The 12,096-nt window shown below is 36.9% G+C and overlaps 1 protein-coding gene across 1 annotated transcript; it reads right to left on the reverse strand.

The window, feature by feature from the left end:
* Window positions 1-8,365: 8,365 nt before the first annotated feature.
* On the reverse strand, window positions 8,366-11,757 carry LOC137742497 (probable LRR receptor-like serine/threonine-protein kinase At3g47570). The gene is made up of 2 exons (XM_068482377.1): window positions 9,039-11,757; window positions 8,366-8,927 (listed from the first exon to the last, which is right to left on the reverse strand). Exons 1-2 carry the CDS (start codon window positions 11,755-11,757, stop codon window positions 8,560-8,562), a joined length of 3,087 nt encoding a protein of 1,028 aa, XP_068338478.1. The 3' UTR covers window positions 8,366-8,559.
* Between the last annotated feature and the right edge of the window lie 339 nt (window positions 11,758-12,096).

Below are 12,096 nucleotides of genomic sequence, written 5' to 3' on the forward strand. Positions count from 1 at the left end.
ACCCGTCTCGTAGCGTTGAGAGTCCTTGCAATGCGTTTCGCCTAGAAACGAAACCATTTATGTAAATACATAACGTACTAACGTAAAAATGCATTTTTGTACAAAGTACGGCTATTAAAGGAACTATTTTAAAACTATCGAATTTCAAAAAATGAATAGCGGATTCGGAATCAAAGTATTGAAATACGCGATGGAGGGTTCTCATCATGTTTTACAAAAAGTCAACGGTTAACCCTAAAAGTCAACCGAGACGTCTCAATGGTCAACCATGTTAAAACTTTGGAATTTCATTAAATGGATGTCAAAAACGGACTCGTGACATCTAAATTAGCCTAGGAGGGTTTCCGGGAATTTTCCGGAAAATCAACACAAAGAATATTCTAGAATATTCCAGGCCCATTTTGGAATTGGGCTAGGCTGGAACATCAGCCCAAATGTTTGGGCTGGTTGGGCTACAAATTTGGGCCAAAGAATTGGACCGGGTTTTGGACCAAGTTTGGCCACACCAAAAACTTAACTAAACCTAACCTTTCAATATGTCAAATCGAAGCTCGGGATAAGGAATCGGAATATACCTTTGATTTCCTCGTCCATGGTAGGAGTTGGCCGGAAAATCTGGGAAGTTTCTCCCCGAGGTATCTCTGACTCCAAACATCACTAAAATCCTTAAGGGACACTATAAACATAGGGTCAACATGATCCATTGAAGATCTGGGTGGATTTTAAAATTTACCTTCATCGGAAAATATAAAATCGCATCGGGAAAATGGAGGTCGAGGTCCGTATGAGATTTCACGGCCATGGGATGAGATGGCTTCGGGTTCCAGACGACGGTGCAGGTCTGGGTTGAGTGGTGCGACCGGAGACGACGAGGCAAAGTGGTGTCGTCGGCAATGCCTTACCGAGCGGGGAAAGAGAGATATAGTTTGAGATGAGAAAGTGAGGGGTTTCGATCCCTTTGTTTCTAAGTTTTGGGACGAATGACAGGGTAGTAGGTATTTAGGTGGCGGTTCAGTGAAGCTCGCCGGATGAATGGTGGTGATGGCGGCCGGTCTCTGTGTTTATAGAGAAACAGTGAAGAGAGAGGGTGAAGAGAGTTCAAAGACACATGAGTCGGGAAAAGAGAGCTGAGAGGGTTAGAGGGAAAAGATGAGGAGGTGACAGTGTATGAGTGGAAGAGTGAGGTGAGAGAGATTTGAAATGAAAGAGAGAGAAGGAGAGATTTCGGGAGAGTGGGAGGCACGGGGACAAGGGGAATAGGTGACCCACGTGGGTGGATCCCAAGCACAAAGATATCCCATAAGAAAATAATAAAATAATAAAGTTGAATATCCGGAATAGCAAATTTACTAAAATACCCTTTTACTTTGTTGTTCCGTAAAATCTTCATCATAGTTCCAAATTCGATTCCGTTTGCGTCCACATATCCATAGCAATGAGTTCTACAAGGATATTATAAAAGAATGTTTCATACATCTCCCAATATGCTGATCAACGAAAGTCAACATTCTCACCTCTAGAGACATTTCGTCAATTCACAATTTGGATCACTCTGGTCGTCTCAAATCATTGCAGTGTCCTTAGAGCGCACGAGGTCGGTCTCCCCCTCGGTTATTTTAGTTTGTTTGATTTGGATTTTGAGCGTTAGGGTGTAAATTTAAAGTATGGATTAGGGGTTTACATTTTTAAGGTCTTTAACTATGGATAAAAAAGGGTTGATCACGTTAGAGGGGAATTTCAAGTTCAATTACTATTATGACAAAATGATTAATAAGCTTGCTTACCTTGGAGTGAGTAGAATCCATTTATGTTAAATTTATTGATTATCAAATGGTGTACTTTGTGACATGCTGTGATATGATTTGAGCTATTTTATTAATTTTAATTTTTCATTATCATAGTGGGAACTTGGATCAGTCTGGTTGTGTCTAATCGTTGTACTGTTCTCCGAAAACACAATGTTGGTCTTCCTCTTTGTTGCAAGAAATTGGGGGATGAATTTGGTTTCAGGGAAATGTTATCCTTTTTTATTCTTATACTGCACAGGAAAAAAAAAAACAAACAATGCATTGGGTGCAAGTATGTGTTTTTTTATTATTTATTTATGTAGTGTGAAAGTTAATTGTGTCTTTATTGTTGCAGTCGGATTGTACTTACTCTTGGTCGGGAGACTGATTTACTCTTTAAAAATTGGTTACATTATCTTATAAGTTATAGCTGCCCTTTTTTTATGGTTCTGGAAAAACAAAGTGACATGTGGATTTTTGTTTTTCTATATCATGCTTATGTTGAAATGTTATACCTGCCAAAACCATATGTTGTTGGATTGGTAAACGTTTTTTATTCTGTTTTTAGGACTTCATTAATCATTTAGAAGCGGAGCCGACGATGCGAGAGCAGAAGGGGAGCAAGCATGTGAGGTAATTTTTTATGTTGAATTAAGTGGTTCTGAATTCAGTCAAACATTTGTGCGCAAGTTTGGTTTCTATATCTATCACGATTCATGTTTGCAGTGATATTATTGTAACATCAATCCTAAAATGTATTGTGTCAAGAACCAATAAAAGGAATGTAATGTGTAAGTGCGTTTGATTATTCAAATGCAAAATTTAATTAAATTTTTAGAATGAGAGTTGCAATTAAAATTAACAAACTACTGAGCAGAAGTTAATTAATTCAGTTTTGATAAATGATTGAAGGTTTCTCTATGATTCTATCGCTGTTTTGATAATTATAAGTTTAGATAACAAAAGAAATAGAACGATTTTTTTTGCATAGGAACTTTTTATTTTTTGCATAGATGGGTTAGGTTGGACATCTAGAAGAATTTGTTTGCATAGGAACTTTTTTTTTTTTCTTTTCCCTGTAATATGTTTTGTTAAAAGTGATGATAAAGATTTATCAATATTGTTTGGTCGGAGTTAGGTGGAAATTGTACGGGAGTAAATTGTGTTCGTCTGTGCAGCATTTAATAAAATTGGGAAATAAAATTGGGGAAATAATGTTAATTGTTTGTAGATGCTTAGACCATCTCCAACCCTTGGCCTAAAACCTAAAATTTTTAACTCAGAAAATTTAGGTTTTAACCCAGAAACAATTTTTCTACTCTAACCCTTCTAGTCTAAAATTTTAGCCCCAAATTATTGAAGAATGAATTTAGATTTTTTTTTTCCTGATAGTAACTTTTTTAAAAGAAAAAAATTATGTAGACTATCCTAATTTAATTTTATGAACATTTTTACCTAAAAATATTTAGATTCTAACAAATACTGAAAAATCACTAACCGACACCATGTAACTCGTTAAACACTATGAAAAATATGAAACACATAAAAGATTTTTTTTTTAATTACTTTAGCCGTTAGATTTAAATTTGGACCATTAAATTTTTGTTTTTACCGTTGAATTTCATCAAATTAGATCTTAACCGTTGGATTTAATTAATTTATAAATATAAAACTAAATTATATATATATATATATATATGGTGAGCCATCTCCAATAATCTTAGGCCAAATCTGGCTTTAATTTAGGTTATAGGTTTTAGGTCCAATTTTAAGCTTGGGTTATATTGGATTTGGGGGGAAAATAGAAGGGAAAAAATAGGTTACAGCCCAAGGTTAGAGATGGTCTTAAGAGATTGTTTGGGGTTGCTTAAATTTTATATATAAGTTGCATAGAGTCGACATGATATGCACAACGATGGTCAGATTGCCACCCTTAGTTGGTGGTATTATCTTTACAACACAGTCAAATTGAGGATTTAGAAAATCTAATAATAAAATTGAAATATATGTTCCATGCTTTTTGTTTTCATTGTCGGTTAAAGGTTGGAGCTTTGGATTGAGATTTACCTTTATTAACCTATAATTTTGTGCTCAGGACACCATCTTGGGAGTCTTAACATGATTGTTCTTCTATTTAATAGATTCGGAATGTGTTTAGGATCTTATTTAATTGGTGTACCTTTGCTCATTTAACTCAAATTTAATATAATTTGGTCCTCCAATTTCTCTGAATTGCTAACAGATTTACTTTCTTTTGACATTTGAGGAACTCTGGTTGTGGGAAGAAAAAAGCCGGTTCCTTGCTATTTTTAAGTATACGATTACGTGCCATGATTGCATGTTCAAAGTCTAATTAATTATAAAAAAAATTTATTTATCTTTGCAAAGCTTTCGTGCTTGGATTTTAAATGTGTGATTGGTTTGTGAAAAATAAACGAGAAGACTAATCATGAGGACATTCTTATTCAACTTAAATGTATTTTATTCATCCGATTATGCCTGAAACAACTGGTTCCCACAGCAACGCGTGTCACATCCCGGCCCGGGGGGGGGGGACCACTTCCTGGGCGCGCTCCATCACCATAGCACGATATTGTCCACTTTGGTCCCCGACCACGCCCTCACGGTTTTGTTTATGGGAACTCATATGAGAACTTCCTAGTGGGTCACCCATCATATAAGTGCTTTAGCGTGCTACTCGTTTAACTTCGGAGTTCCTGTGGAATCTGAAGCCAGTGAGCTCCTAAAATGCCTCGTGCTAGGTATGGATATGAATATACATATAAGGATCACTTCTCTGGGCGACGTGGGATGTTACAACGCGCGGGTGTATATTATAGTCCATTGAAAAGTTGAGGAGCAATTGATTGTAGCTTTAGCTGCCACTCAATTTCACGCTATTTACAATAATGTCAGCCATATGGGGCTGGGTTGGGAGGGTAATTCTCAAAAGTTGAGAGGGTAATTTTGTTCGTATGGTTTGCGTTGGACGCGTGCGCTCTCTTCTCATCTCTCACTCTTCAGTCTCTTCCTATTTCTGTCCTTCACTACTGGAAAACCCACAATCTTTCATCTTCCTTTGCTTTTCCTCTCTCTCCACTCCCCCTATCTCTCGACACGAACCACACAAACCAAGTAGTGACGGTCGAAAGCCTCAAACATGGCGGAGGCGAAATGGAGGTACGGTGACGGTCGACAACCACCTCCAGTATCGATGAATTTGGCTGTCGGAAAGCATCCTAGCTCCGATTATGGTATGTTTAATTTCTCCATTTTCCCTTTATTTGAGTCTCCTCTCTCCTTTTGCGTTTGTTTAGGGTTTATAATTTAGGGTTCTTAGGGATTTTAGGGTTTTCTCGCTTTTTTTTTTTTCTTCTCCCGAAATTGCAGTGTATTTGTCAGATCGGAGCTTTTGTTATTTTGAAAAAATTGGACTAATGTTGATTTTAGCTTTTGTCTATCTGGTAATTACTCTGAACCCCCACAAGATTTGAAATTTTTGGTAATTGTTCTCATTGTTTTTGACAATTTGTTGTTAGAATTTGTATAAATTGCTGCCATTGTGTTGTGAAGTGTAATGATTATTTCAAAGAACACCGATTCTATCAATTGCAATTCTGCAGATGGCTAATGATATAATGGCCTACGAAAGGAAGGGAAAAAAAAAGCCTAGAAAACACCATCAGATGATGTTTTAATCAATTGAGAAAAGTGTAATTACTCACATTTTAACAAATTAAGGTTTCTTATTTCACTTCTCTGCAGGAAGCTATTAATTCTGCATCATCGGTGACTCAAACCTTAAGCGGAGAAGTGGCTGACGGTCAACGTAAGCTCATAGCTCTTGTAGCTGCACAAGGAAACTCAAGTGCAATAAATCCTCTGGTCACACAACTCACTAATGAGAACGTTTGTTCGATCTTAGATATGTGGAATATGTGGATATGTAATTCCAAATGTTCAATTTTATCAAAGGAGTGTTGGTTGGTTCAATTTTAATCATGAAAAGCAATTTATTTTAGTTGAGCAAACATTATGCATGGACTTGGAACTTCTTCCTTCGAATTGTAGTTGGAAGGGTGTATGATAAATTTAGTGGGATTTGAGCATAAGCCGGTTGCAAGATTAATTTATACAATTCTACTGCATTTTTTTTTTTCGAATTTAAATTTTGGAATTTTGGTTTTGATTATGTAGTTCGTGGATTCCGTGCTGCTGTGGTATATTTAAATGTTGCCGTCCTCCACTGTTTGAGCCTGGGCCTCCTCCACCACCATAGTGGTATATTTTCTTTGGAGCCTACTTTGCATTATTTTGTGTAATTGGTTGACTTAAATCCTTATTTGATCTAACTATTCCAATTTGGCTAATTTGTTTTTTAATTTTTATTATCTTAGAGTTGAATTTGGTATTTTGGGTATGCTATCTTTGGATGCTTAGAAAGATAGTAATTTACTTTTGTCTTTGATGGGGTTTAGTAATTTTCAGTATTCTTCAATTATCTTTGGATGTTGTGATGGGGTTTAGTAATTTTCAGTATTCTTCAATTATTTTGAATTTGCAAAATCAAATAACTCATGGAAATAAATTAATATTTCATTAATCTGTATGTAAGAGGACTCTACAATATGTCATCAAGTTTAGACGGACAACAATGAATGGCAAACTTAGGATTAATGCCTCTATTAATTTGATGTTTTCTCATGGTGGAGAAATATATACAGCTGTCTTATTTATTGGACAACATCATTCATCCTCTATATTTAATATTAATTGCTTTTCTTAATCTATTTTTCCGTCAATCTTTTCTGCTACATAATCTCATTTGGTTTTCAATTTTGTGAAATGTTTTGGAAGCGGGAGTGTGTGAAATGTGTTGATGCTGATGATAGTGCCGAATTTGGTGACACTCCTCAACTAGCAGAGCAGGTAACAGAGCTTCTTCCAACTCAAATTTATTGATTCAAGCTGCCTAAGATTTGCATAACATTCCCAAGTTGTAGTCGATGTGCCTGAGTGGTTGTGTGCTTGACTAATGAATGTAACCACTCAGATTCGGATTGTTTTTGGGGGGTAAGAAATAACATTGCTAATTTCGGATTTATGGGTTTGAATTTTTGTCAAGTATGTGATTATGTTTTGTGTGTATTGATTGACTGATGAAAAAAATGTAGCCATAAAATATAGATTTTGACAATTTTGATTATGAGATTGCCTCTTTATATAATGTACAATTTTTGTAGTTGCCTTCAATGTTATTGTCATTGGCTCTGGTGCTCAAAAGATCTATAGAATGTCGTTTTGCCAATAGTGTGGGTATTGGGTTGAATATCATAAAAGTGAACATCTACAACTATAGATCTGTTGATGTTTGGTAGATAGTGCAATTTGGGAATTTGGTACCAAAATATTGATGGATAACATGTATATCATTTTGTTTACGTGAATGTTGAATGTTGAATGCCTTATCATTTTGGTTTTTAACATGCCATTGTTTATCTATATCCAAAATAAGTCCGAATCTTTTCAAATTAATGTTTAAACCAAATGCCATTGTTGATGCTTAAAAATATTCTTCGTTTTGTCTTTTTGAACCTGAACGGATAATCAAGTTGGAATAGATTCAATTTTTTGAACCAAATGCAAATTCCAATCTTGCATTGTTAAGCCCTGAAATTAGAACGAAAAAAGTTGCATGAAATTGAAGTTCTCTCTGATCGAGAACTCATTTTTCTTCTACTTGAAGTTTTCTCTGATTGATTTCTGAATAATTTAGAAATGGGTATGTTAAACTGTGGTTTATGATTTCAAAAATCGCGGTGGAGCGCATACATTTTTTATAGTATGAAACCTATTTTGCACAACCATTAACAAATTGTTTGTACCTTTACGCAATATCCATTAGAAAAGCCACAAGTTTCTCAACCAAGCAAATTGGCATCATAATATCCAATGGGTGCAAATTAGCCATTTCTCATAAACTAGAGCCTTGAAATCATCATCGAGAAAACGTGCAGATATGACCTTGACGAGATTTTGATGCTTGATATTTCTCAAAGCCTCGTATTCGGCTATGAAACTCTTTGATGCTCCGTGACGTAACGTGTTCAACACCTTCATAGCTACAAGTACAAGCTGACCTTTATTGTCAGCATAAGGAACCCTTTTGTATACTAACTAGAAACTGCCAACACCAGCCAAATTAGCTGAAGAAAACTGATCAGTGGCTTTTGAGAAAGTAGCATATGACACTTGCAAGTAGAGCAAGTCCGAATACTAAAGGGATACTTAAGATCAAGCTATGAGCTAATCTTCTTTTCTTGGAGCTCTTTAGATTGCAATTGGGCAGCTTGAGATTAGGAATTCCCTTGCAGAATCTAGTGTTGTCAACAATTGAAATAGCACTTTGATTTTCGAAAACACCTTACACTGATCGTGGTCAAGTCTGATAGGAAACTCAACTCACCATCTTTACAGCTTCCAAGATGATTTTATTGAATGTTGAGGGTCTTGAGGTTATGAATCTTTCAAAAATTTGGAATCTGTCGATGTGAATGTTCAACAATTTCGTGGCATGAATTAGACTTTAATCGTTGTGAATATTACACAAAAATACCAAGTACAAGTAGTAGTAATACACTCTTCACACAATGAACCTCATTGATGATTATTTACATTGCAAACTTCCACAACTACTGTGGTAACATAAAAGCTAGACTTCACAGGCAGTACACGAAATTTCTCTATCACAAAAGCACATAAAAATGAGTTTCTATCCAAGAAAAGTATTCCTAATGGAATGAAGTTCAGATGCAGCATCATTGATATTCTTTAGTCGATTTGTCGAGGATTCAGCAGAACAAGCAATTCCAATTCTAAATATTGAACTCAAGCACACCTCCACTTTACGAATTCTTGCACTACATTGATAGGGATTCTCGTTCGTGCCTCCCTGAAGAAGTGGTGCATCCGCAATCTTAGTAACTTGCCCAGGGAAAGCCATCTTGACAAAATTATGAAGGTTCAAGCTATCACCAAACATGTTGTCAGTGGGTCTCTTTCCTGTAAACATCTCCAACAAGAGAATGCCAAAGCTATAGACATCACCATTCCTTGACACCTCACTCCCCATGCCATACTCTACAATTCAAACATCACATGTGTATAAATAATTCAGTTCGAATTTTGTAAATTCAATACTACAAAATAAGAAAGGAAATATAAGGAAGTATATAACTAACATATATGTACCTGGAGCTGCATAACCAACTGTTCCTCTTATTCCAGCAGAACCTGTCAGACTGTGGATTGCTGAAACATTACTTGTTACTTGTGAGAGAAACCTTGCTAATCCAAAGTCAGAAACATGGCCAATCAATTCGTTGTCCAAGAGAACGTTGCTTGGCTTGAGATCACAATGAACTATTGGTGTTTCACAATGATTATGAAGATAATCTAGTGCACAAGCAACACCAATGGCAATTTCTAGCCTCTGAAGAAGATTTAAATTCTTGGGTACATGATCTCTTAACTCTTCAGTTCCAGTAGGTGGATGCAGCCACTCCTCTAAGCTCCCGTTGTCCATGAACTCATAAACTAGAGCCTTGAAATCATTACCATGAAAATCAACACTTGAACACACGGTTATAATCTTGACAAGATTTCGATGCCTAATATTTCTCAAAGCTTCACATTCGGCTATGAAACTCTTCGAAGCTCCAAGGCGTAACAAGTCAAACACCTTCACAGCAACAAGTTGAGCTTTATCATCATCATCAAGAACTCCCTTGTACACAGACCCAAAACTACCAACACCAATTAAATTAGCCTCTGAGAACCCGTGAGTAGCTTTCAGTAGAGTAGCATATGACACTTGCAAAATAGTGTTCCCCAAAGTGCTCGATGAAATTTCTTTCCTTTTCTTCCTTGACAAACAAAAAATGAAATAGGAGAACACCATGGCTATTCCTAGAAGAGTAAGTCCAAATACTAAAGGGAGTATTAGTTTCAAACTACGAGACAATCGTCGTTTCTTGGTCTTTTTAGACTTGCACTTGGGAAGCTTTAAATCAGCAACAGGGCTGCAGAGATTAGTGTTGCCAACAACTGAAATAGCACTTGCATTTTTGAAAACACCTCCAGTTGGTACCACTCCCCAAAATTGATTGAATGATAAGTTCAGATTATTTAGGATTCTAAAGCCTTCTAAAAAATGCGGAATTTCACCTGAAAAATTATTGTGAGAAAGGTCTAGATCTTGAATCCCTCTCACTGAACTCATAGACAAAGGAAGGGACCCATTGAAGAAGTTTCCTTGCAAATGCAGGACTTCTAAACTCTCACAACCACCAAGGCTACTGGGGAGTTCTCCAGATAACATGTTATCAGAAACGTCCAATTCACTCAGACTTTGTAAATTCCCAACCTCCGAGGGAAGGGAACCTGTGAAGAGGTTATTAGACAAGTCCAAAACAATTGATAAGGAGGAGAGTCTAAAAACTTGTTTGGGTATTGTGCCATTAAGGAGATTATAAGAAAGATATAACAATTGCAACCCATGGCATTCCCCCAGACCTGAAGGTATGCTGCCCTCAAGATAATTTTCATGCAACGCAAGATGGTCTAACTTGGTTAAATTTCTTAAGGTAGATGGAATATTTCCAGATAATTTGTTCACGAAAATTTTTAATACTCCAAGGTTTGAAAGCTTACCCATGTCATAGGGGATGTTACCTGTGAAGCTATTATTCCCCAAATCCAACCATTCCAAGCTCACCAGGTTCCCTATCCCAGATGGGATGCTTCCATATATTTGGTTATGTCCAACCCAAAACATTTCAAGTTTGGTTGAGAGATTGCATATTGACACGGGCAACGTCCCTCCAAAATTGTTGTTGTCAATAATCAGCCTTCGTAACTGCGTGGCATTAGTCAGGTCCGAGAGAAAACTTAAGTCACCATCTTTACCGCTTCCAATATTATTACGTTGAATGAACAAATTCTGGAGGTTGTGAAGCTTTTGGAGATTCGGTACTTGTCCGATTAGGTTGTTACTCCCAACTTCAAAATCCCAAACACTTGTGATATTGGATATTGAGGGAGGTATGCACCCAGTAAGTTGGTTTCCGTAGACGTTGAAGACTTTAAGATTGGGAAGACTTTTGCCAATATCTGATGGAATACTCCCTTGAATTTGGTTAAATGACATGTAAACTGTAACAAGAGAAGAGAGGTTACAAATGGAGGAAGGAATGCTACCAGACAACTGATTTGCGCCCAATCCCAAGAAGGTTAATTTTTTCAGTTGACCAAGAGAACTGGGGATGTTTCCCATCAAGTTATTAACAGAAAGACCTAGTCCCTGGAGAGACGAAAGGTTCCCTAAGGAAGGAGGGACCTGTCCCGTTACATTGTTATATTCTAATGCAAATTTTTGCAGTTTTGAGAGCAATCCAATTTCTGGAGGAATTTTACCCACCAACTTGTTGCAAGAGAAATTCACAACAATAAGGTTGAAGCAATATGATATATTGTGTGGAATACTGCCACTAAACAAGTTAGCGCCTAATTGCAATACCTGCAATCTACGCAAATTCCCAATTTGTGGAGGAATTTCATGACTGAAGCTGTTGTTTCGCAGCCACAGCTCCCTTAGAAAACTTAGATTTCCAATGTTTGGGGATAGTTTCCCTACCAGATTTTGAGATTGCAGGTCCAGGGTAGTGACCCTTTGGCGATGTCGTCGACTGCACGTCACACCATGCCACATGCAAAAGTGCGTGGATTCGTTCCAGGAGCTCATCACGTTGTAATTATAGAGATCTTGCTTTACTTGAGCTTTGATGGCAAGCAGCGCCAACCTATCCGTCGCATTCCCTCCGAGTCCTAATTGCGGGGAGCTCCAACAGCAAACGAACACTGCATTGAAAAGTAAGTATATTAAGATCGATTTCACAACCAAAACCCCCATTTCTGATCTGGTTAACTATATAACTAGAGAGAGAGGCAGAAAGAAATAGAGAGATGGGTGTTAAGTTGCGAATTTGGTAAGTTCCATTTGTTACATGACAAGGAAATTTATAGAAGGATAAGATCACAGGAGGAACTTACACCACATTTTCTGTTTCTTGAAAATTCAAATATGAGAAGGATAAGTCCAAGTAAATGATAAAAAGTAACAACTTTGGCTTGTTTGGCACTTTCGGTACGCCAAGGACCAAGACCATTAAAAGCACGTTGACTTCAGAAGCTGACTGGAAACATTGAAAAAACAAAATGAAAAAACAAACACATGGAACCCCATATTTTG

Source organism: Pyrus communis, chromosome 8, assembly GCF_963583255.1.
Source record: "Pyrus communis chromosome 8, drPyrComm1.1, whole genome shotgun sequence".
NCBI lineage: Eukaryota > Viridiplantae > Streptophyta > Magnoliopsida > Rosales > Rosaceae > Pyrus > Pyrus communis.

Bases quoted from the DNA above. Each gene is read 5' to 3' on its own strand.
- LOC137742497 (XM_068482377.1), bottom strand. From the start codon at position 11,757: ATGGGGGTTTTGGTTGTGAAATCGATCTTAATATACTTACTTTTCAAT. The intron at 8,928-9,038 runs GTACATATATGT...TTTGAATTGTAG, and splicing joins AGTTGGTTATGCAGCTCCAG to AGTATGGCATGGGGAGTGAG.